Here is a 25,990-nt window from a genome sequence, read left to right as displayed (position 1 = left end):
TCAAGAAACTTACCTTCTAAGAAGCATACAACACATATAGAGAAGTGGTGGCCAGAGATGGTGAATGGGGACATAGTAAAGGAGATTGATGCATCCTATCCAGGAACAATCGCAGAGTTCATTTGATGATCATGGTTCCAGAACTGGAGGGAGAAGGTAAGGGAAGCAAAGGGAAGGCAAGGCAAGGCAAGGTTATTGGCAAGGCTGTGAAGGAAGTGGTTGGAAAGTAGGGAATGAAGTGAAGCATAGTGGCTGGGGTATTTCCCAGAAAATATTTGGAGAGTCACCAATCAGAAGAGCAGGATCCCAGGGTAAAAGTTCCTTGAGGGTAGGGATTCTTAGCCTTTTTGTGTCATAAACTGCTTTAGCAGTCTGGTGAAACCTATGGACTCTTCAGAATAATGCACGCAATAAAATTTGTTATTGTTGTTGTTCAATCATTTCAGGCCTGTGACTCTTTGTGACCCCATTTTGGGGTTTTCTTGGCAAAGATCCTGGCGCATTTTGTCATTTCCTTCTCCAGCCCATTTTACAGATGAAGAAACTAAGGCAAACAGGGTGAAGTGACTTGCTTAGGGACACACAGTTAGTAAGTGTCTGAGGCCAGATTTGAACTCAGAAAGATGAGTTGTCCTAACTCCAGGTCTGGTGCTCTGTCTGATGGGGTGATGGGACCTGGACTTCTAAAAGGAAAAGACCATGTCTTTGAAAGCAATCCAGTCCCTGAATTTTCCCATACATTTCAGCAGCACAGATCCGGTAGTACCTCTGCCCAAGGCAATTGGCCTAACCCACCCCAACTAGATCACTTGACTATCCTTTCACTGTATATTTGGTCCACCCCAGACTACTTGCATAGATTGACTACATCTAGATCCTTCCACTGTCCTTTTTATATATAAGCATCAGTCTCACCCGCATTAAGTTGCAGATTCTCTAAGAATCTCACCTGCACTATGGAGGCATTACAATAAACTTTGCCACTTTGACTGGAAGATGGTTTGAGTGTGTAAACTCATTCCAGGCAGATGCCAGCCTATACCCTGACATCTCTGGGTTCCCAGCAACCCTAAACCACATCATATCCAGTGAGCCACCTATCTACCTACACAATAAAATACATAGCATTAAAAAAAGAAAACTAATTACATTGAAATGCAGTTATCGAAAAATTTTTTTTTTAAAGTTCCATGACGCTAGGTTAAGAACTCCTGCTAGGGCATAGTCTCTGGTGTGAGAAGCAAGCTTTATTGTTTCTTTTTTGCCAGAGAATTTATATTAGATACCATAAAGCAGGTAGGTGGCGCAGTGGAGTGCCAGGACTAGAGTCAGGAAGACTCATCTTTCTTCACCCTGTTTGCCTCAGTTCTCACATCTGTAAAATGAGCCAGAGAAGGAAATGGCAAACCACTCCAGTATCTTTGCCAAGAAAGCCTCAGCTGGGGTCGTGAAGAGTCTAAAATGACTAAACAACAACAACAACAAATTTATATTAAATTTTTGCACCTTTGAAATTTTAGTGCCCAAGGATATGACTCTAGGTGCTTCATCCTAGTTATGGTGGTTTAGCTCAATCTCTTTATTTTACTACCAGAGAAACTGAAGCCTAGAGGTGTTAAATGACTTACCGAGAGTCAGAGTCAACCCACGACTTAAAACCTCCCCGCTCCCCTCCTGGCCTTCTCTTGATGATGATTAAGGTTTCTGTTTCCTCTTCCTGGTCGAGGGAGGATCATGGTTATTATTATTGTTATTTAGTTCCCAGTGACTTGCCCAGGGTCTCATGGCTAGTAAGTGTTTGAGAGGGGTTTATGAACTTGGATCTTCTTGACACCAGGTCCAATGCTCCGCCCACTGTACCACCTAACTGGCTTTTACATGGATACTAGGTTTTAAGGTTTGCAGAATGCTTTGTGTACGTTAACTCATCTGAATCTTACAACTTTGTGAAAAAGGTACTGTTATTAGCCTCATTTTATCACGAAGGAAATAGATTCAGATAGTTCACACAGCAAGTATCTGAGATCTGTCTGAACTCAGGTCCACGCTAGGAACCTCTGAAGAACTATCACCATCACCACTTTAGAAATGTACCGTGGAGAATTCGGTCCAGAGGCACAGAAGGCACAGAGATGTACTTTTCTGACCTAAGCATCTTAGAGACAGAGTGCCCTGAAAACATATAGCTTGGTCAGTAGACTTGCACGTAGAGTGATTTTTATCATTGCTCAGCTGGGCCCTCCCCCCGCCCCCAGGAGATGGAGTAAATGAGTCTCACCCAGAAGGAAGGTTGCCTGGGATTCCAGTTTCACCAGGGGTTGCCCTTCAGAGAAACATCACCAGCATATTCTCTACTCTCGAAATGAGCATGAGCAGCAGTACAGCCTACAGAGTCGAATGTGGGTGGAAGGCAGCTTTTGTTCATACGTGCACAGACCCCCTTTCCCTGCTCTTCACCTGACACCTCTGCCCACAGAGCAAACAACAACCCGATCCACTCCTCAGTACGACCTCCACAGCAGGGAGAGGTGGACAAAAGGCAAGTTTTCAGGTCATTGTCATCAGGGGCTCAGCTGAAGCAGGATGACTGTTCCAATTTGTTCATGTCCTTCTGAGAAAGATCATTAGAGTCCTAGAATGTCAGAGCCTGGAGGAATCTAAGAAGTTAGCTTGTCTAGGAGCCCATATTGATCAGATGAGAAATCAAGGCAGAGAGAAGTGATGGGATTTGCCCATAGGCAGTGAGTAGAAGAGGAAGGATTTAAGTCCAGTTCCTGTGGCTAGAAACATAATACTCTTTCTGCTATACCATATTGATCATTGAATCCAGCCTCAATTTACAGAAAGGAAGACTGAGGCTCAGAAAAAAAAGGACTTGCATATGGTCATGCATATAGCTAGTACGGAGCAAAGCCAACACTTGAATTAAGTTCTTCTGCTCTCATTTGATTCTGAATTGGGGTCAGTAACTATTGGAGAAATAAGATCTAGGGCCAACCCTGGGGTGAGGGGGAAAATGGACATCCATGTTTGTTTTCACTTTGGGTCATGTGAGTTTCTGGTGAGATTGGTTTATTTTTGTTTTTTGGGGTTTTTTTTTTTCAGAACAGGGATCTGGGCTGCAATCTAGGATTTTTCTTGGTGGTGACAGAAGGGATGGAATGGGCAATCAAAGGCAACTTGGTGAGAGGAAAACAACAACAAGTTACCTACTTCATTTCTTTTTCCTCTTAGCATTCACAGAGAAAGGTCTGCAGATAGAAGGTATGGAAAATGGAGAACAGCTTCCTCTGCTTCTCTCTGCTGTTAGAAAATGGCAGTCATGCACGCTGGTACAGAAAGGGGTTCTGAACCAAGCGTCACTGGCAAAGAAGTATCTCCATTTGCCTGTGTGACTTGGGATTAAAAAAAAAAAAAGCCCAAAAAATCAAACCTGTATTTGGGGACTATTTTTTACTTTTTTTAAAAAATATTTTATTGATGGTCTTTTCTGGTTTTTATAACTGTCACTTCCCAATGACTCTTTCCCACTACCCCTAACCAAATAGCATCCTCTCTAGCAACTAGTAACTAGAGGCAAGGAAAATAAATCAACATATTGTCTGTCTGGAAATTCATTTCTCATTCTGTACCCATAGTCTACAATCTCTATGCCAAGGAGCAGCTGGGTAGCAAGGTGCGTAGAGTGCTAGACTTATCATCAAGAAGGCCAGAGTAAATCTTGTCTCAGATACTTACTAGATGTGAGACCTGGGCAAGTCATTTAACCACTGCAGCCTCAGTTTCCTCATCTGCAAAATTTGTTGTTCAATTGCGTCCAACTCTTCCTGACCCCATTTGGGGTTTTCTTGGCAAAGATACGTCTCCAGCTCATTTTACAGATGAGAAAACTGAGGCAAACAGGGTAGAGAGACTTGCCCAGGGTCACACAGCTAGGCAGTGTCTGAGGCCAGATTTGAACTCAGGAAGATGAATCTTCCTGACTTCAAGCCTGGTACTCTATCAACTGTGACTCCTAACTTCCCTATCTGTAAAATGGGGATAATCATATCACCCACTTCCCAGGGTTGTTGTGAAGGTCAAAAGAGACAACCTAAACGTATGTAAAATGATACAAAACTCATATATTTATATACATATATGTGAATGTCAAGCACTTTGCAAACCTTATGGCACTATATAAAAATATTAGCTGTGCTTCTCCATCAATCCTCTCAAGTCTCAATGCTGACTGCAATGATCAGAGCTATGAGGTCTTTCCATTCTGCTTTCCTCTACATTACTGAGGTCACTGTGTAAATTATTCCCTCGGTTCTAATGATTTCATCCACCATCAGATGATATGAGTCTTCCCAATTCTGTTATTTCTTTTATTGTCATAACATCCCATAACATTCATATGCCACAATTTGTATAGTGTTTTCCCAGCTGATGGGTAATCACTCTCTTAGTCCTTGATTTACTCCAAAAAAAAGTATATAATATGTTACAAATATGTTTAAGTATCTAGGACCTTTCTATCTATGTTAAAACCTTACTGTCATACATGTTTACTAATGGATATTTTCCCTAAGGTATATGCTATGTTACAGGACATGTTCAGTTGTGGGTTTTTTTGTTTTGTTTTGTTTTGTAATAGAAGTTTTAGTATTAAATCCAAATTGTTTTCAGAAGAGTGGGACTTTTTCTTCACAACACCCACATTCTATCCCCTGGTGCTGATACTACATTTGACAGATAATTTCCATCTCTGTGGTAGTAAATGAATGGATGACTTCCTGGTGGTTGTGAACAATTAAACGCTAATAGATTTTAAGTCTTGGCTAGGTTCCTTGGGCAGCATTTAATTGAAGGTCCTGAATCATTAATTTATTAGCTGTGGCCTGTCTTCACTTCTGTCTCCTATATCACCTTACTTCCTTACCTGACTTTTATAGCCTCATTTATGGGAATATTTAGGATAAAATTAAGGCCCATGTTTAGGTCCTGTGCGAAGGAGATATTCTTAGATTTGTTACACGTTGAGACGTCAGCTCACCTAACGGTACTTGCTTGAACGTCTGACACTGAGAATGTTAATGAGCGCTACTGGTATCATCCATCCTAAGGAACCAGAGAGTTGTGGCCATTTCAGATACATCCCTAACCTGTGAAGACCTGATGGCCTGACTAGGGTACTTACCTACAAGACTGAGATGGATAGGGCATTAGACTCATCCAGGACAGCATTTCTCAAGTTTTGTTTTTTTTTTAATTTCTTAGAAGTTGTATTCTACACATATAGGATAAATGCCTACTGTCCTGGCTCTAGAGGTAGACCAGAAACTTTAGATAGACATTGAAGTCTGGTCATTCTGTGGGTGAGATGGGGGTGGGGGAGTCCATCAAATCAATCAACCAACAAGCATTTATTAAGTACCTACTGTGTGCCCAGCATTGTGCAGAGACTAGAGTGAAAACAGTCTCTGCCCTCAACAAGCTTTGGCCTTGTGAAAGCTGCTGCAGACCTGGGGTGAGAGGAGACTTAGCATTGACTTCTTTAGAATCTGGTCATTTGAGAACAGGGGAGATATATGTTGGCGGCTATAGGAGAGGTGAAGCCGGCAACAATACCAAAGACAGTGATGCCAAGAACAGGAACCCACAGGTTTGCCCACACAACTGCAGCTGCACACCTGTGAGGAGACCGTTGTTCTTTGGCCTTTCTTCATCTGGGAGGGTCTTAGCAATGCCACTGGTCTGAAAGTGGGGAGGACATCTTCAGGAGTTTGGAAATTTTTTTTTTCCTGGATAGAGAAACTGTATTACTGATGGTTCTTATGAGTAAGGGAATCGAATTCAAAATTCAAATTCCAGCCAGGGTAGGGTAAAGACCCAACATTGTTGCCTGGTGGCTCATATGAGGAAGGGAAAGCTATGGGAAGGCTGCAGCAGGTGGCTGTAGGCAGAGAGGGTACTTCTCTCAGACTCTGTAGCTGCCTGTCTTAGAATGCATGTAAACAGCAGTTGTTTTCTGTTCTGGGCAAGGAACTTTGTGGGCTTCCCCTCCCAGTTTGACATTCTTTGATAGTAAATTAGGCCATCTTTTGCCTTAATTCTTGCCTATCCCTTAGCCGTTGAAGGGCTTTGACTTAGACAGACCAAGGCCTGGGAAACAACCTTGATTTAGAAAGGCCAAGGTCACCCACTACATCCCAGGCCATCAAGAGTTGTCTTGACTTTTGTCTGGCCACTGGACTTAGAGGACTCTGGAACGAAGAGTTGAGGCTGATGACTTTGCCTAACTCTGCCTCACTTAAATCCAGTTCACCCACAAGTCAAGACATCAACCCGTGATGTCACTGATCTTTGAGAACAAAGGATGAACAGCAGTAACAACAAAACCACCTGCCTGATGTGAAAGATTTAATTTAATTTAAGTTAAAACCTTATCTCATCTTATAGACACACATACACACAAACCAAAAAACCCTTCATGCTTACACATACACACACAAATAGATACACATGTATGCACAAATAGGTACATATGTATGCATGCATGCATATGTGGATACACATGTGTATATGTACATATTCTTGGATTGTAAAGACAAATAACTTTGAAAGTCTTAAGAACTCTGGTCAATGCAGAGACCGCTCAAAATTCCAGAGAATCGATGGTGATGCATACTATGCGCCTCCTGAAAGAGAGGAGATAGATTCAGGGTATAGAATGAGACATATATTTTTTGAATCCCCAAAGAGGAAAAGTATTTTGCTTGACTATATTTGTTACAAGGACTTTGTTAAAGTTGTCATTGTTTTTCCAATGGGAGGGAGAGAGAATATATTTTTGTTCGCTCCCTCCCCTCCCCAATAAATAGATAAGTGAGGGAAGATAGATTGGAGCAGGGCAGCTTAGACTTTTCTGTTTCATGACTCCTTTGACAGTCTGGTGAAGCCTATGGATCCTTTCTAAGAATAATGTTGTTAAATGCATAAAATATATGATTATAAAGGAAATGAATTTTTATCAAAATATAGTTATTAAATTAAAAAAAAACAAGTTTATGGACACCAGATTAAGAACCCTTGGATTAGAAGATCCTTAAGGTCTCTTCAAGTTCCAAATCCTATGATATTATGAAATCCTTTCCATCTACCATAAATCCATAGAAGGGCTGATTTTCAGGCCAGAGGGTCAAATTATATTATCTCCACTATTGTGCCTTTTTAAGAACTTCATTCTAATGAAATATTTCCATCTCAATCACATTTTTAGCTCCTTTTTACCAGGTTATCATCTTTCCTTTCTGCCCTAATGTATCCCCTCCTAAGAATTTTCTCTATTTTTGGTGGCCAGTTGCTTTTAAAAAAATATCCTAGGATGTGAAAGTTTTTGTATTTTCATCTTGAGTCTCTCCCATCATGTTCGGGGACCTTGGAGATTAGCGTTGTACTCCTAACGTGCCTTGGCATGTTCAGGTCACATGAACCCTCTCCTGGGGAACCGATCAAGGTCAGTCAAACATCTAGCATTTGCAGGCTGTGTTTGTATGACTCAAAATATTCCATTAAAGAAAAATCCATCTTGATTCTTGTTCATGTCCTAGACTTCTGAGATCCCTTCCTGTTCTGAGATTCCAGTATGATCTATGGGTTGACTGACTCTGACAATGTACCATGGAAGGATATAGATACTTCCTTCCATGGCTTCATGGCAGGCAATAGGTGGAAAGCTGTTGTTTATTTTTTTAAAGGAGAGAATGATATGTATTCACTTATAAAGTGCTTTGGGTTTTTATTCCTATAGTCTTGTCTCTAACACTTAGTGTGAACTTACTGAGTGACCTTGGGCAAGTCTCTTAACCCCCTGGACTTCAGTTTCCTTAGCTGTAAAGTGACCTGAAATAGAGAATTGAAATTATTGTGCCATTCGATACAAGGCGAGATGGGTTTTGGCCCAAATGACAAAGACAGTTACTTTAGTATTATTTAGTTTTACTCAAGGAAACTCTCGGCTCAAGAGTTTCAATTTCCAAGAATTGAGAGCACTTTACATTATGGGTCTTCTCTTCTCTTAATAATTAAGCCGCTTTGCATAGTAAGTTCATTACTAGGCAAGAGAGAGAGAGAGAGGTCTAGTTTACTTTTGTAAAAATTACTGGGTGGCATATTGAAACACTTTGAGATCATTCATGACAGATGAAGTCCTTTTTTTTTTTTTTCCATTTCTACACTACAAACTTAGGTTGTTTTGGAGTTGATGGGGGTGGGAGGAAAATTATAATTTAAAAAAAAAAACACTCCACCTTAAAATGGTGTTGATTTTTTAAAATGTAAATACAGCATCCTGTTACATTGAAGAAAGAAGGAAGTGGAGCAATAACAGCCTGGATCAATACGGCAAGAATTATTGTAGGACATGAGGCTGGTAGGTGATGTTCAAGGATTTCCTTCGCTTGAAAAATGAAAAGCCGGCCCATAAAAGGTGTCTGCCTAGTCATCATAAGCTTTCTCATTTTAATGGGATGTATTGTCCTCCTGGAAGCAATAATCTCCTCTAGGTCATGGTTAAAATGATTTTGGTTCAATGTCAAAGTTTCATTACACAGAGAACATTTCTGCAATGCAGCATAAGGAACAGAACACCACCCAGTAGAAATTCTACATTGGCCCCAATAATGTGCAGAAATCTCATGAATAGGTCCCGATTACACCAGACTAAGGCTCTCTCTCTTTCTGTTAAGCGACAAATTTAGCAAAAAAGCATTAAAGGCGCCTTCTGTGCAAGGTTCATTGTTAGCCATGGAGGGGGAGATGCCAAGCTGAAACCATTCATACTGCTTGCCCTCAAGGAGTTTACATTTCAACAGGGGAGATGGATGCAAATGAAGACAATACACAGCAGAATTGATAAGGGCAAAGGGGAGATCCTTGCAAGGTGCTAGGAGAGATTTGAGGAGGAAGGAATCCCTTCCAGCTAAAGGGTATCAGGGAAGGCTTCCAAGAGGGGAAGGCACCTGAAATAGAAACAGAGGTATGCTGGAGCCAGCTTAGACTGCTCTCAAGAGCAGATAGTTAAATTTTCAGCGTGAGCATTTCCACCTTGGAAATAGACAAACTCTTCAAAGGAGGGCTTGATTTATTGTTGTGTTGATTGTCTAGACCAGAGGTTCCTAAACTTATTTGGCCTACTGCACCCTTTTAAAAAAAATTTGTCAGTGCCCCCGTGGAAATCTACTTTCTTTAACCCTTTAATGTTTTGGGTTTTTTTTTAGAAATTTGTGTCATTTCAAAGAAAAATTTTTTTTTTAAAAAATGACACATCTTAAATTTAATAACTTATTGTAAATTTGTAGGTTTTTCCCTACATTGAAATTTTGATGATGCAATATTGTATTATGTAACCATATATTATCATATTATAAACAAGTCATTACACACCCATACTCTTGCCGACGCATGATGGACTTCCCAACAATGCGTAACACACTAACCTGCCAACACTTGCTTATTAAGACCTGTTGGTGGACTTGACCACTGATCATTATAACGTTATAACATTTTGTGTGTTTATTTGGAAAATAATGTAATCAGGATGACTTTAACTTTGTTACACAACAAAAGAAACATTTTCTTATCTTCTCTTCTTTCCTTATGTTTCCACCGCCCCCTTATTTTTATTCAATACCCTCCAATTGCATCCAAGGCTACTACCGCCCCCCTGGGTTGTTCCAGTACCCCTCAAGGAGCAGTATCACCCACTTTTGGAACCTTTGAACTCTAGACTAAAAAAAGTGATGGCGAAAATGTTAATGATGCATTCTCTCCCTGGAGAGCCAGTAGTTAAACATTTGCAGCATATTCCTGGATAGAACCTGAAAGGTGTGTTTGTGTGTGGAAGAGAAGTCAAAATGTGCAGTGGTGGAGGGAGATATCTGTTCTAGGTGTGAGGGACGGCTTGCTGTATAGGGCACAGAGATAGAAAAGGGAAGGATGCTACCAAGAAATGGTGAGTGGTTGAGTTTAGCTGGAATATAGATAGTATTAAAGGTTGTAGTATAAGATGAAAGTGAAGAGGTAGGTTAGAGGCAGATTGCAGAAAGACTTGAATGCCAAGTTAAAGAATTTGTACTTGATTTGGAAGGCATTGAGGAACATTGAGAAGTGTAATGGTGTCCTTCAGGAGGTGGTGGGTCCATGAATGCGGGGCAATATATTGGGAAGACTGAGTGGAGGCAGATTAAACAATTAGGGGACTATTCCAGTAGGTGATATTGACCTGCACCAAGGCACTGGCAGTAGGAATGGAGAAGAGAGATGGATTTCAGAGCTACTAAGGAAGTGTGTGATAATAATACTTCACATTTGCTATTTCTATGAACATTTTGCCCCAATAGAATATAAGTTCCTGGAGAGCAGGAACTATTTCATTTTTGTATTTGTAACCTTGCCACCTTTCACAGTGCTTGGTACATAGTAGGCACCTAATAAATGCTTATGGATTGACTGCATACTACTTTACAAGGTTTTGAAGTGATTTCACCTATATTATTTCATTTGATACTCACAGAAACCGGATCAGGTAGGCAGGACAAGTGTTATTTGCCCCTGTTTTGCCAGTGAGGAAACTGAGGCTTAGTGATTTGCCCCAGATCAGAAAAGTTAGTGGCAAGGTTGTTCCTTGTGCCCCTGTCTTTCAGCTTCAAGCTTTCCACTGTGCTGCTGTGTGTATGAGTGTCGTAACCTCAAAGAAGGAAAGAAGCTTTACTGAAATTTGCAAATCAGCTTCCATTATTACACATTATTTTCATTTGCTGTTTTGTTTTCGGAGACAGCTTGTTTTAGAGGTTAAAATTTCCATTCTTGATTTTACCAAAAGAAGTATATTTAGCTGTGAGCTTTGGAGCAAATTTAATCAATCAATTTTGGCAAAGGAGAAGTAGAAAAACACACACACACACACACATATATATTATATTTATTTGTGTGTTTGTGTGTGATGGACATTAATCAAACACGATGTAGATTTGCCCAGTCTTTTCAAGGACCCACTATTAAAACAAAATTAAAAATGCCTAAACTTTCCAAGTCAATCCCTTCCCAATGGGAGAGGGTCCCTAGAGCCACCATTTTGTCAGTCTAGCCCTTGAATAATTGATTATGCTGCTCCTGGATGTCCCTACATCATGGCCTGTGGTATAGAGGAAACCTAGAATTATCTTCACACTTCATTGGTCAGTTAGCAGATAAGAAGAACAAGTTTGAGCTGCACAAAATAGTTGGAATTCTAACTTGCCCTAGAAATACAGGAATTTCTACTTCCCAAAGCACATTCCTCCCTCTTCCCATCCTCATAATACTCAAAGACATCCATTTTCCTCCACCCCTACCCAAATGCCACTCTAACAAGAGTCCAGGGTTTTCTGCCTTTATTGTTTATTGTTGTTCAATCATTTCAGTCGTGTCTAACTCTTTGTGACCCCGTTTGGGGTTTTCTTGCCAAAGATATTGGAGTGGTTTGCCATTTCCTCCTCCAGCTCATTTTACAGATGAGGACACTGAGGTAAACAGGGTGAAGTGACTTGCCCAGGGTCACACAGCTAGGAAGTGTCTGAGGCCAGATTTGAACTTAGGAAGATGAGTCTTCCTGACTCCAGGCCTGGTATTCGATCTACTGTGGCACCTGGTTGCCTGAGGACATGGATTCAAATACCACCTCTGATAATGATTACCTATTTGGCATTGGACAAATCATTTAACCTCCCCAAGCCTCAGTTTCCTCATCTATAAAATAAGGGAATTGAACTAACTGTCTTCTGAGTTCTCTTCCAGTTCTAGAACTATGAGGTATGTGTATGTGTGTGTGTGTACATATATATGTATGTATATATAATGTGTGAATACGTATATATGCATATATGTGTCTATGTATATACATGCATACATATATATTCATATTGGTAGTAACAGCTAGCATTTATATAGTTCTGTAAGGTTTTCAAAGCAATTTACAGATATTATCTCATTTGATCTTCATAACAACCCTGGGAGGCAGGTGCTATTATTACCCCCATTGTACTGATGAGGAAACTGAAGTGGACAGAAGTTAAGTGACTTGTCCAGGGTCACACAACCGCTTAAGTGTCTGAGACCAGATTTGAACTATCCACTACATGCTGCTCTATCCAACTGCTTTGCAGCCTATTTACATCCACTGTAAGTCTTTCCATTGCCCTATGAGTGACCTACATTTTTGATTTGTCAGAGATTGTGGTATTCCATGATTCATAGTCACATAGCCTCACTGGAAGGATATTGGTATCTTCAAAAAGAAAAGGATGAGTTTTTGTTTGAGGAGAAGCTTCGGGTCATTGGAAGTGCTTGCTCTACAGTTTTTCAAATATAATCCTTCCCTTTCTCTTCCTTCTATTCATTTCTGGTCCCAGTTCATCTTTCATGTATCCAAGATATATATACTGATGGACCCATTCAATGGGCCATCCATCCAATTGCATATAGTCTGGACAACGGGTGTAAAGAATATGTCCACACTAACATGTCAAGATTTATATTAATCTCAGTCAGTTCAAAGCCACAGAACAACACTCTTCAGCAATGTCATTCAGGAATTCCATGAATTACTGGTAAATAGGTCACATTCACAATACAGACAGTCAGGCTAAAAGAAGTTCCAAAAGCATGTTACTAGCCTGGTCTGTATCTGGATGTTACACGATAGATTCTAATCTGTGATCATTTGAGAAACTTTATCTCCCAATAAGTCCTATCAATGTTTTCCTTCACTTTAAAGAAAGACATTTGAAGTTCTAAGTCTTTAGTTATGCTTGACAGCAGAGAAGTTTCAGACTTCTTATCAAAGAAAGTAAAACCAAAAAAAATTGACAAAGACTTTTATGAGTTAATACATGGTCACTCTTACTGCAGGTTCTGTACTTTGGGTTGAATATAGTCCCATTACCACTACTGACATCCTTGTCATCTTTCTTTTACTGTCCATGACCCAGCCTATGGATGCTAGAGTCATAATTTCAACCCTTTGTGTCAATTTAAGATACCTTATACTCCCAGCCTAGACCCTCCAAAGTGAGACCTTGGTTCATCACCAGGATCAAATAGACACCATGACATGAGAATACCTCGGGGAGCTTAATCCCACACATTTGTCCCCTATTGCTGCTTGTTAACCACAAACAATTGTTCCTCCATCATGGAGCCTTCAAGCCATGAATGGTAGGGGAGGGGAAAAGGAGACTTCAGGTAGGAGTTGTGACCTTGCTACCCCATCTGGGTGGTCGAGGACCATAGGAATGGTCTATAGTGACTCAAACAGACTTTGAGGTAGTCCCAGCAGCCATAGAACCTTAGAGCTTAAAAGAATCTTAGAGATTACCTCTTCCTACCTCTCACCCAGTTAAGGCAGCCTTTTGTCAACAAAGATGGTCATGATGCCTCTGCTTCAAGTCTGCAACAGCCAGGAGGGTTAGCTAGAAGCTCATATGAAAAATATCTGAGGGTTAAGTGGTCTCCATACTTCATATGAGTTGGCTGCCAGAAAAGCTAAAGTGTATTAATAGAGTATAATATCTAGGTCAAGGGAGCTTTTTGTCAGGCTGTACTTTGCACTGGTCAGACCCTGGGGGATGCTGGTTTATCAACCAGTTCTCTATCGGGGTTGGGGGTGGGCAATTAAGCAAGATACTTTTAAATCTAATCTATATTATTAATATTTTCTCCATTACTTTCTGAAGTCTAAACAATCAACAAAACAATGAAATCAAGCTCTGATATATAGATATATATGTATATATATATATATACATATATATGTATATATAAAATTTGCTGATTTCCTAGATAAAAATACTCCCAACTGAAAATTTAACAATTAAATCTTATGAGTCGGGTTGAGCTGGTTCCAGCACACTCTTGACTCAAATCATACCTGGGGTATTTTGTCCACTTCTGGGTGCCTCATTTTAGGAGGGAAACTGACAAACAAGACCATACCCAGAGCTAGGGAACCAGACTATGGAGAGGAATAGAAACTATGCTGTCTAGGATGGGTTAATGAAATTGCAGTTGCTTAGCCTGGAGAAGAGAAGATTTAGGAGGGACAAGATAGCTGTCTTCAAGCATTTGAAGGATTATCATGTCTAAGAGGGAACAGACTTATTCTTCTTAGACCTAGAGGGCAGGAGGAAGATTAATGGGTGAAAGTTACAAAGAAGCATATTTCAGTTTGACATAAGAAAAAAGCTCTCGAACAAATAAATTTCTCCAAAAATGGAATGGTTTGCCTTAAGGGGTAGTGAGTTCCCCATCACTAGGGGTCTTCAATCAGAGACAGAATGACTATTTGTTAGGGATATTGCAGAAGAGGTACTGCAATACTTCAGGTAGGTGTTGACATAGATGGCTTCTAAGATCCCTCCCAAGTCTAAGATTCTTTGAATCTTTCTTTCCAGTGCTTAGATGCTCACTACTCCTTAAAATGGCCCATTCCATTTTTAGGTAGCTAGAACCATTAGAAAGTTCTTTCTTACACTGGGCCAAAGTTCGTTTTCTTGTCTCTTGGTCTTCCATGACAACCTACTGCAAACACCTGCAGACTGCTATCAAATACCTCCATCTACCTCTGGAGTTTGGTACTCTAGCTTCCTTGGGAATATCCCATCTTAGAGTGGCCAGAGATCCCCACTCTGGGGAACTGTGGAGAGTGGAGTGAGGCTGGCCACCTCCTCAGCCCATCGTCCTGAATCAGGGCTTGCTGAGGCTGATTCATGGGCAATGCCAGGGTGGTGAAGTGGAAAAATACCCGGATTTGAAGTCAGGGGATCCTGGAGTCGAATCCCAGCTCTTGTGTTGGCTACCCCTGGGACCTCTTTGTGCTAGAGTTTTCTTATATCTAAAACAAAGCAGTTGGACTAAATGATGGCTGAAGTCCTTTCCTGCTTAAACATTCTTTGGTTTGATGTTCTCAGACAAAGCAGACTGAGAAATAAACATGGAAATCTGAGATAATGCCTGACATCAAGCAGTAAGCCTCAATAGATCACAATGCCGAAATCTTTGAAGTGCCTCATTATTTACATGTTGCCTTCTTCAATAGCAGGTAAACTCCTTGAGGGCAGGGACTGCATGGTGACTTTCCTTGTATCTACAGCTTGAGGCACTCAATAAGGAAGGGAAAGGGAAGGGAAGAATTTATATAGTACTCATTATGGGCCAGGTACTGTGCTAAGCACTTTTTACAGAAATCATTTCATTTGACTTAGTAAATGTTTAACGAATAACTGTTGGTCAGGAAAATGTGGTATTCATGAGAAATGAGAGCTGTTCCACATTGTCTGAGTGATGTCCTCTAGCTGGTTTGACCATGGTGGTCAACCAAAGAATTATCTTAGAGGCGGGTATCAGAAGAATATAAGCTCCACCAGGCACATATGTACACAAATGTGTCGCAGTCAGAGATCAGCAATGTTCTTAGCCCTGGCTTTTAGTGAAGATGTCAGTGCTACTATGGGATCTGCTGCTGCTGCTTATCCTTCATTCTCAAAGAGGACCATGACATCAAGGAGGTGATGCCATGACATTCAAGTGAATTGGATTTAAGTGAGGGAGGGCTGTGCAAAGTCACCTGCCTCACTTTCTCTTCTTGAGTCATCTGGATGCAGTGGCAAGATATAGATCAGGACAATTGAAGATGGCTTAGGATGCAGGGGAAGACCTTGGCCTTTTCAAGCTAAGGTCTTTAACAGGTCTCAGTTTGACTGAGGCAATGCTGGTTCAATGATTAAGGCTTAATCACTAGGGAGTCTAAGACATAGACAAAGAAGAAGGAAAAAAGACAAGAGAGAAGAACAGATGAAAATGAAATTCTCATTTCATGGGAAAAGAAGGATGGAAGAAGTTGGAGGACTGGGAAGAATCAATCAATCAATCAATCAATCAATCAACAAAGCATTCATCAAATGTCCATTGTGTCCCAAGTACTGTGCTAGGTGCTTTGGGTTCAAAGACAAAAATGAAATGGTGCCCAGCCTTAAGGAGCTTATGTTGTATCAGGGAAAGAACACATACCCACATAAGTATAACAAAATATAGGAGGATAAAGTATAGGGACTAGACTTGTAATCTCATTGGCACAAGAAGCTCCTGTATGAGGAAGGAGCTTCCTCTACAGAAAATAAATAAATTTCTCTCTCTACAGAAAATAAATAAAATAAATGAGAGGAAAGCAGATCTCTGAAAAGAGAGAAAGAGGTAAACAGGCTGGATGCTATCACACCCTACCTTGGGTTCTGTTGTCCCACAATCTAGCTCAGTAAGTTAGGAGGCACACGATAGCTGTCTTCAAGCATTTGAAGGATTATCATGTCTAAAAGGGGGCAGACTTATTCTTCTTAGACCCAGAGGGTCTACTTCTTGAGCAAAGAAGGCAATGTAACACTCTGAGGATATCCCATCAGGAAGCTGGTAGCCCAGCCAGAGAATGAACATGAAGGACTATTCTATTCCTACTAGGTTCTCCCTGATGGTATATACTGATGCTGCAAGAAGCTTTCATCCCCTGTGGAATGAAGACGTCATCATAGGGTTAAGCCATTAGCTGATCAACCATGAAGTATTTATTGAACCGCAACTGTGCTCCAGTCTTGTGAAACACACGAGGAGGGAATATGGCACATTCCACTCCTTCAATGAATCTGTATCAGTCAAGACCTCCACAAACATTTATTTTTTACTCTGTGCCAGCCGCCAGGCCAGGTATCAAGGCTACAAAGACAAAAATAAAACTCTTCCTGTTTAGCTACAGCAGTGCCAGGATAAATATTGGTGTCTTGGGCAAAACGCAAATGTCCCTTGAAATATGATCTCCTCTTTAAACTTCTCATAGCCCTTTGTCTGGACCTCTCTTTTGTTCTCATCTATCTCAATAGTCCAGATGATCTCTGAGATCTCTTCCCTTTTTGAATCTTGTGATCCTTACAATCATGACTATTTGTGTGCATACATGTCTTATCCCAACCCATGTTAGAGTAGAAGCTGCTTGAGAGCAGGGCCCAAATGGATTTAGCTTTGTACTCCTATCATTCATCACATGTGATGCCTTGCACACAGTAGGCACGTAATAAATGCTTATTAAGTTGAAATGAATGTTACCATGAACTTTAGGGGTAAGAAGTTCCTCTTGTAGGCTCCTAAGTTCTTCATCCCATCCAACCATCCACCCTGAGCATCTTGCTGTCTGCTCAGCATCTTCAGGTGTGTAACAGTCCCTCCACCCCTATCACCCTATTCCCCTCATACACTTTCTGTTTTTGCTGTGGGAACAGTAATCAAATCAATTACTTCCATTACTTCTGCAAAGGGCAAAGTGGTTAATGGTCAGTTGCCCTGTGGTTCCACTCACCATCCCTGTGACTCCCCAAACCAAAATTCTCTTCCCTGGGGACACATGCCTCCTCTGTATGTGTTATCTCCTTCAATTAGAATGTCAGTCAGTCAAAAAAAAAATTTTTTTGTTAAGCACCTACTATGTGCCAGGCACTGTGCTAAGTACTGGGGATAAAAGGCAAAAGACAGTCCCTGCCCTCGAGGAGCTTACAGTCTAAAGGGGGACTAATGTAAGCTCCTCCAGGGCAGAGACTCATGTCCCCAGAACCTAGTTCAGGGTCTGGAAGACAGTAGGCATTTAATGAATGCCTTTTCCCTTTTCCTTTCTTCTTCTTCTTAATTCAGTGATTTCTGAGGCAATAAGTGGCAAAACTCTTGAATGGGATTATATTTAATTTTTTTAGGGTTAAGCTATAAAACTCAACACCAAACAAACAGACCATGACCTAGTAATACCTGGTACAGAATGCTAACTAGGGAGGCAGAAGAACTATGGTTTGAGCCTGTTTCAACCACCAACTTTCCAAAAAAGGCTCTATTTTTTTTTTAATCTCAGAAATAAACACCTCTCCACCGGGACAGAGGTGTGAAAAAAGCAACTGGACTATTTCTCTTCTGCCTTGCCCCTTCCTCCCAATTAACCCCGTCTACCCTCACTCTCACTATTTCTCTCACCCCAAAGAAAGAGAAGAAGGAGTTGGAAAGATAGTGAGGAGAACACAGAGAGAGAAAATGGCAGAGGAGGAAAAGGAAGAAAGGGAAAGAGATGAGTAAGGGAGTGAAGGGAAAAGAGATTAGAGGAGAAGGGAGAAATAAGGAAGGGAAAAGAGAAGGGAGGAAGGGAACAAGGGGGTATGATAGCCTACTTTTGAATACTGCTTTGCAGCTTACAAAATGTTTTCATATACATACAGTTACTCCTCACGATGACTTAAAGAGACAGGTAAAACATTGTTTGTTGTTGTTATTGTTATTGTTGTGGTTGTTGTTATTGGTTGTTCATTCTTGAAGAGGACCAATGACAACCTGAGGGTGTTGTCTTGACTTGTGCCCTGAATTGTATTTAAATGAGGCAGAGCTGTGCAAACTATTCCTATTTCACAGATAAGAAATTAAGGCTGAGGGATGTTTAGTACCTTGTCCAAGACAAGTTACGTGACACCATAATACATAGAGTATATGAGCTGGAGTCAGGGAGATTTAATATCAAATCTGGTCTTACACACATCCTAGTTGTGTGACCCTGGGCACGTCACTTAACTTCTGTCTGCCTCAGTTTCCTCACTGTAAAATGGGAATAGTCATCATTAACTATACCTCTCAGGGTTGTTGTTAGGATTAAATGAGATAATATTACTAAAGCACTTAGCACAGTGCCTGGCACATAGTACATGTTTAATAAATGTTTGTTCCCTTCCCCCAAGGTCACACATTATTAAGTGGCATAGGCAGGACTTGAACTCATTTTTCATGGTGTCACCAGATTTGTAGGTGGAAGGAACTTTAGCTAGTTCAGCCTTCTCACTTTGAGAGGTGGTGTGGTATAGGGGGGAGCCAGATGGCTGCAAAACTTTGGAATGGGCCCAACCAGATTCAAATTTAATTGGGAAATATTTAACAAAATATAAATAAAAACACAATATTGATTACATTGGTTTTCTAAGTCAATATGCAACCCAGCTTAATACCCCTGATTTATAATACTAGATCCAGAGTCAGGAAAACCTGAGTTTGAATCCTGCCTCCGACACATCCTAGCAGCATAACCAAGGGGAAGTCTTTTAACCTCTTGAAGACTCAGTTTCTCCATCTACAAAATCAAGATGATAATATGTGTGGCATCTGGTTCATAGGGGCAGCTGAGGCTCTACCTAATGTATGGATGTGCTTTGCAAACATTAGAGGGCCATGTAAAAGTGAACTACTTGTGCTATTAAAGAGGAGGCAACAATGTCTCAAACAGATTCCGTGACTCCTTCAGATAGCCAGCATCTGAACCCAGACTTTCCATTATACCAGACTAACTAGGAAATAGAGAGGGATACATGGGAAGGGAGAGGGAGGAGAGATATAGATGTAGAGGAAAGAAAGGGAAAAGGACAAGGAGAGGGGGTTCCGATTTTAACTTTGCTGTGTGACCTTGAGCAGTTACTGCTCTACTCTGGGCTTCAATTGTGGTAGCTGGAAAACAAATGGGTGGAACTAAATGTCCTGTGGGGTCCTTGCCTGTACAGCTATTCTGTGGGAGGGAGTGAAAAAAAAGAAAAGAGAAAGGAGGCAAGAAGCCACTAAGGAACAGGGGGCATTTTCTTTACCTGTTCAAAAATACAAGGAAATTAGTGTCTAACCAGAAATAGCTGTAAGATCTCTCCCTACTTGATCTAGATGCAAACCCTGCAAAGCAGAGACTGAGGGGGCGTTGATATTTTTCATCCATTTTATTTTTTTTTTAATGTTTTATTTTTTCCCTCAATTACATGTAAAAACAACCTTTAACTTTTCATCCATTTTAGATGTGTACTCAGCAAAGACCAATTGTTACCTCATACTTCTGAGTGGAGACAGCCTTCAGTCTGCCATGTTTCTCTGAGATCCCCAGGGATTTCCGCTGAAGAAGGGAATTATGAGAGCATGTGTTTAGATCTGGAAGGAATCTTAAGATTCCATCCCCTTCACTTTACAGATGAGGAAACTGAAGCTGAGAAGTTAAGAGTTAAGATAACATAAGTGATAGAGTAGCAGAAGCCAAATTCTCAAAAGCCAAATACACTGTTCTTCAGAAGGGACAGTCAGTTTCATTTCCTACTAGGTGGAAGGGCATCCATTCTAGAGAAGGATGATAGGTGGGCAGGGGTTTTCCTCCAGGGCTAGCCCTTCCTTTGAGGTGTTGTTTATGATTTTGACTCAGATCAAGTAAGCAGCCCTCGATGCCTTAAAGGAAAATTCACTAGTGCCTAGGCAAAGGTTTCACAAAGTCTCACAGACCATTTTGTTTTTGTAGGTTTTCTATTTGTATCTACACTGGCTTCTGAAATCACTAGCCATTGCTTTTCTTTTCCCCCTAAATCAGCAGAAAATGCTGGGGCCCCAAACTGGTGAGCAGAAGAAGCAAGCCAACGTTATCATTTCACTGAGCACAACAACATGCCATTTCACCCAGCATCAAGTCCCTGCCTAGGATTATCTCTGTATTTTGGGGCCTCTATGTGTTTCTCATATATGTGACATATATATGATGTATACACATGTATAAATATACACATATATACATGCACTCATATATACACTCACATGTACACACATAGGAGTGTGTATATTTGTGTCTGTGTGTATATATACACACAACTACAGATTCTATGAATGTGAGTTTTGTTTTGTTTTGTTTTGGACCTGTGATTTCATTGGTGGGAACTCTCAATATGAAAACTCTCTCTGCCTATACACATTAGCAACTCATCTGCAACTAACCAAAAAAAAAATTAATCAACAAGCATTTACTAAGCAAATAGTCTTAACGTTGCCTGGAGCCATAGAGAGTTTTAGTGACTAGCCCATGGGTCTAGAGTTGGCTAGAGTCGGAGGCAGGACTTAAACCCAGCTCTTTCTGACTTTTTCCATTATGCTACACTGCAGACAGATAGACAGACGCATAGATGAGAGACAGGATAGGCAGATAGGACAGACAGATCAATAGGTTGATAAATGAACTGATGGATGGATAAACAGATGCATATAAATTGATAGACAAGATGGACAGATATATCAATAGACTGATTGATTGATGGACAGATGGTAGATACACAGATGCAGATAGAGAGATAGACAGGATGGACAGATCAATAGATTGATGCATAGATAGATGCACAGAAGATAGATAGGCAGAAAGACAGATGGATAGATAGATAAACACACACGTGTCAATTTAAATATACTTCAATACTCAGAAAGCCTAGGATTTCATTGGTGCCACATGTTAATATACATCAGCAGCATCACCCCCGCACACATACATGCACCTTAGTACATAGTCTTCATGGATTACTGAGGCTAAAAATAAAAATCATCACCTAGTGGCCAACTTTTGTTAATGAACCTCTTTGAATTCATCTAAGCTAACTATTCAGTTTCCTGATCCATAAAGTGAAGGGGCAAGAACCTTAAGGTCCTTTTCAGATCTAAACATATGCTCCCGTACTTCCTTTCTCAACTGAGGTCCCTGGGAATCTCAGAGGAGCATGGCACACCAAAGGTTGTCTCCATTCAGAAGTGTGAGATGACGTTTGGCCTTTGTTGAGCGGACATCTAAAATGGATGAAAATTATCAATGCCCCCCAGGTCTCTACTTCACAGGGTTTGCATTGATTTCAAGCAAGGGCAAGATATCACAGTTAGTTTTGGTTGGACATTAAATTCACTCTGTTTCTGAATAGGTAAAGATTGTCAGGTAACAGATAATCTGTTGCCAGGATGGTTCTCCAGCCCAAGGTCAACAGAGTTTCTGCTTCATGGTGCAACACTGGCTTTAGACAATGGGAAGTGAGTTCTGATCCTACCTCTGCCAGTCATTACCTGTGCGGTCTTGCAAAGATCCTACAGAGACATAGTCTTTAAAAACTCAGGATTGCCTCCATATTCTACAATGAGATTAGGGGGCTGGCTGTGGAGGTGTGTATGTGGTAGGGGAGGATAAAGGCATTGAAATATTTTTCTCCATTAGGCTATACCTATGATTCTGTTAGTTTGGGGGAACTCCCCAATCGGAAACTCCTTCCACCCCCATAACATTAGAGAATTTTAACAATTAGAGAGTTACAATTAGAAAATAACAATTAGAGAATTCTGTGGGCCACTGAGAAGTTTTGAGATGTCAAGGGTCATACAGATGGATGTTTTAGAGGCAATACTTCAACCTAGATCTTTCTGACTCCAAGGCTGATTCTCTATTTTTTTTGTCTCATTACTTTTCATTTAAATATCTAGAAACATATACATATATATATGTATATTATGTGGGCAATTAGGTGGACAGTGGATAGTGCTCTGGGCCTGGAGTTAGGAAAACCAGAGTTCAAATCCAGGCTCAGACACTTACCAGCTGTGTGACCCTGGGTAGGTCACTTACCCTTGTTTGCCTCAGTTTCCTCATCTGTAAAATGAGCTGAAGAAGGAAATGGCGAAGCACTCCAGTGGTTTCCAGCAGAAACTTAGACATGACTGAAATGACTCAACAACCGTAACAAAATACATTATGTATAAATATGTATTCTGGGGCAGTAGTTCCACCTAATGTATGACTATAAAGAATATGTAACATCAAGCAACAACCATTTATCAAGTGCCTGCTATGTACTAGACATCATGCTAGGTAATGGGGTTGACGGTGGGGAAGGAAATAAGCATTTATTAAGTATCTACTATTTACCAGGCACCGGGATAAGCACCTTACAAATATCTCATTTAGTCCTCACAGTCACCCTGAGACGTAAAGTGCTATTATGCTATAATGATCCCCATTTTACAGATGAGGAATTTGAGGCAGGTAGATGGTGATTTTCCCAGAGTCACACAGAATCACAGTCTGAGGCTAGATTTGAACTCCGGTCTCTCCTGACTCTATACTCAGTGCTCTATCCTCTGTTCTACCTGACTGTTCTCAATACAAACTCTCAAGATGCTAGGAATACAAAGACAAGAAACAATATGGTCCCTACTCCCCCAAAGCTTGCATTCTATCTATGTTCATATATTAATATATATAGAATAAATATATTCAAGGCAGTTAAATAAAAGGTAGTTTGGGAAGCTGTGGGAAGCAGGAAAGGCTTCTGATAGGAGGTGGTATGGCATTTGAAGGAAGTGAGGGATTGATTCTATCCAAGGAGGAGGTAAGGGAGGAGTACGTTCCAGGTATGGAGGACAGCAGCAAGTGAAAAAGCAGAAATCAGAGACAGGGCGCCATACGAAGGACAGATAAAAGGCAGGTTTGGCAGAACCCTCGCAGGTGCTAAAGGGAGTAAGGCAGGTTGGGGCTGAGTTATTAGGAGCTGTAAATGCCCAACAAGGGAGTTTACATTTTATCTTAGAAGTAATAGAGAGCCAGTGGAGTTTAATGAGGAGGGAGGTGACCCAATCAGATCTGTGCTTAAGAAAAATCGCTTCTGCACATCTTACACATGAGGTCGGAGGCCTGCCGTGTTTGACAGCCCATGGGTGTACATTCCCATCTCTGAATTTAGCTTTGGTGCCTCTCCTGCACATACATCTCCAAGCTTGGGATCCCATCTCAGAGCCTCTCTCCCCAAAATGAGGCCAACCTTCTTTCAAATTCTTCTGGTGAAGTGTCTGACTTACAAGGACTCAAACTATGGAAGTACTAGCAGGTTTGTCAGAGACCATCTAGGGACCCAGCGACATGACAGCGGAAAGAACAGACTCTGAAGTGAGAGGGCTTGCATTCAAATCCTACCTCCCATATGATCTTGGGCAAGGCATTTAATTTCCCTGGGCCTCAGTTTCCTCTTCTGTAGAATGGGGGATTTGGACTAGATGACTGTTGAGCTCCCTTTTGGGTGGAGAGCCCCCTAGCCCCCTCATTTCACTGATGAAACTGAGGGTAAGCATGGTGCGTGCAAGTCAAGGAGAAACACAGATGTCTGTTTCAGCTTGTTCAAGGACACAACTACAGACACACCTTGTTTTACTGTGATTTACTTTATTGCACTTCACAGCTATTGCATTTTTTTAAAACAAATTGAAGATTTGAGGCAACTTTACATCGAGCAACTCTTTCGGTGCCATTTTCCCAACAGCTTGTGCTCACATTGTGTCTACGTCACATTTTGGTAATTCTCTTGATATTTCAAGAGTTTTCATTATTATCATATCTGTTACGGTGATCTGTGATCAGTGATCTTTGAGGTTACTGTCGTAATTGTTCTGGGGTGCACGGACCATGTCCATACAAGATGGCGAACATGATTGATAAACGTTGTATGTGTTCTGACTGCTCCACCGACCCACTGTCCCCGTCTCTCTCCCTTTCGTTGGGTTTCCGTATTCCCTGAGACACAACAATATTGAAAATAATAATTTAATTAATTATTAATTAATAACCAACTGATTAATTAAATTAATAACCAACTAATAACCCTACAATGGCTTCTAAGTGTTGAGTGAAAGGAAGAGTCAATCCATGTGGCAAACTGTTGTTTTATTTTAAGAAATTGCCACAGCCACCCCATTCTTCAGCAACCACCAGGAAGGACCCTGATAATCAGCAGCCATCAACATACAGGCAAGACCCTCCACCGGTAAAAGATTATGATTCACTGAAGACTCAGATGATGGTTAGCATTTTTTAGCAATAAACTGTTTTTAAATTAAGGTATGAACATTTTTTTAGATGTAATACTATTGCACATTTAACACACTACAGTATAGTGTAAACATAACTTTTATGTGCACTGGGAAGCCAAAAAATTCATGTGACTCTATTGTGATATTCATTTTATTTTTTGTTTGTTTGTTTGTTTTGGTGAAGCAATTGGGGTTACGTGACTTGCCCAGAGTCACACAGCTAGTAAATTTCATGTGTCTGAGGCCGGATTTGAATTTGAACTCAGGTACTCCCGACTCCAAGGCCAGTACTCTATCCACTGCCCCACGTAGCTGCCCCATTCACTTTATTTTGGAGGTCTGGAACTGAACCCACAATATCTCCAAGGTATGCCTGTATAAGTAAGCAGAGACGGGAGTCAACCTAAGTCCTCTCCAAACCTGCCACATTTTTCATTCTTCAGATTCTACAGGCCAAATAGAAGGCAAAAATGATGAGCAGGAGGAAGGGAAGATTAGAACCCCCATCTCTTTCTTTCTTCCTTTCTTTGTCTTTTTCTTCCCTTCATCCCCACCTCTCTCTCTCTCCATTGACATTTCTCCTCTTCTACAAAAGCTGATGAACTGTGTGATAACTAAGAGCAATATATCACGCATGTAAAAAGAAGCGGGAAGGATATTTTTATTTGACCATGATTCCAGATGCAAAGGGAATCAAAGCCTCTGTAATATACACTCTTGAAGGTGCCAACCCAAACAAAGGTGACTGAGTAAGATGTTCCTCCCACTTATGCTTCAATGGAGATGGCATGGATTTCTAGATACATATAAAAGGTCAAATACATGTAAAATATAAAGTACATGTAAAATTTATGTACAGAGAGTCTCTGCTCACCAAGTGTGTGTGCACGCATATTTATACAAATATGCAAACAGTACATTATCCTTAGGCAGAAGTGAGAAGGGCTTGCCCAGACCAACTCTTCCATTTCTAATTCCAACACTTGACAGCCGGGTGATTCTAAGCAAGTCACAACCTCTTTGAGGTTAAATTTCCTTGTCTATAAAATGGTAATATTTGTGTGACCTACCTCACCGAGTTGTTGTGAGGAAACAATTTTGTAAACCTTAAAGTTGTCATTATGATTACACACACATATCCCCAGCTCTCACTTTTTCTAAGAAACGAGTTTACAATCTAGAAAGTCCCTCTAGGAGTTGTTTATTATCTCTTCCATTTTTATTCCAT

At 40.7% G+C, this 25,990-nt stretch overlaps 1 protein-coding gene across 2 annotated transcripts in view; it reads left to right on the top strand.

Annotated features, from left to right (window-relative positions):
• The window catches only part of CD247 (CD247 molecule), a 92,832-nt gene that overhangs the window by 16,352 nt on the left and 50,490 nt on the right, over positions 1–25,990 (top strand). Inside the window, exon 1 of one of the 2 annotated variants that reach the window (XM_027868412.1) lies at positions 73–156. The exons of the other annotated variant lie outside the window; for it this stretch is intronic. Coding sequence (XP_027724213.1) covers positions 126–156 — 31 coding nt within the window. The 5' untranslated portion in view covers positions 73–125. Of the gene's footprint in view, positions 1–72; positions 157–25,990 lie in introns of those variants that run through there. 2 annotated transcript variants of the gene reach the window in all.

The sequence above is a fragment of the Vombatus ursinus genome, unplaced genomic scaffold (genome assembly GCF_900497805.2).
Source record: "Vombatus ursinus unplaced genomic scaffold, bare-nosed wombat genome assembly UNPS02014789.1, whole genome shotgun sequence".
Lineage (NCBI taxonomy): Eukaryota > Metazoa > Chordata > Mammalia > Diprotodontia > Vombatidae > Vombatus > Vombatus ursinus.
This window is presented reverse-complemented; position numbering and strand designations above follow the sequence as displayed.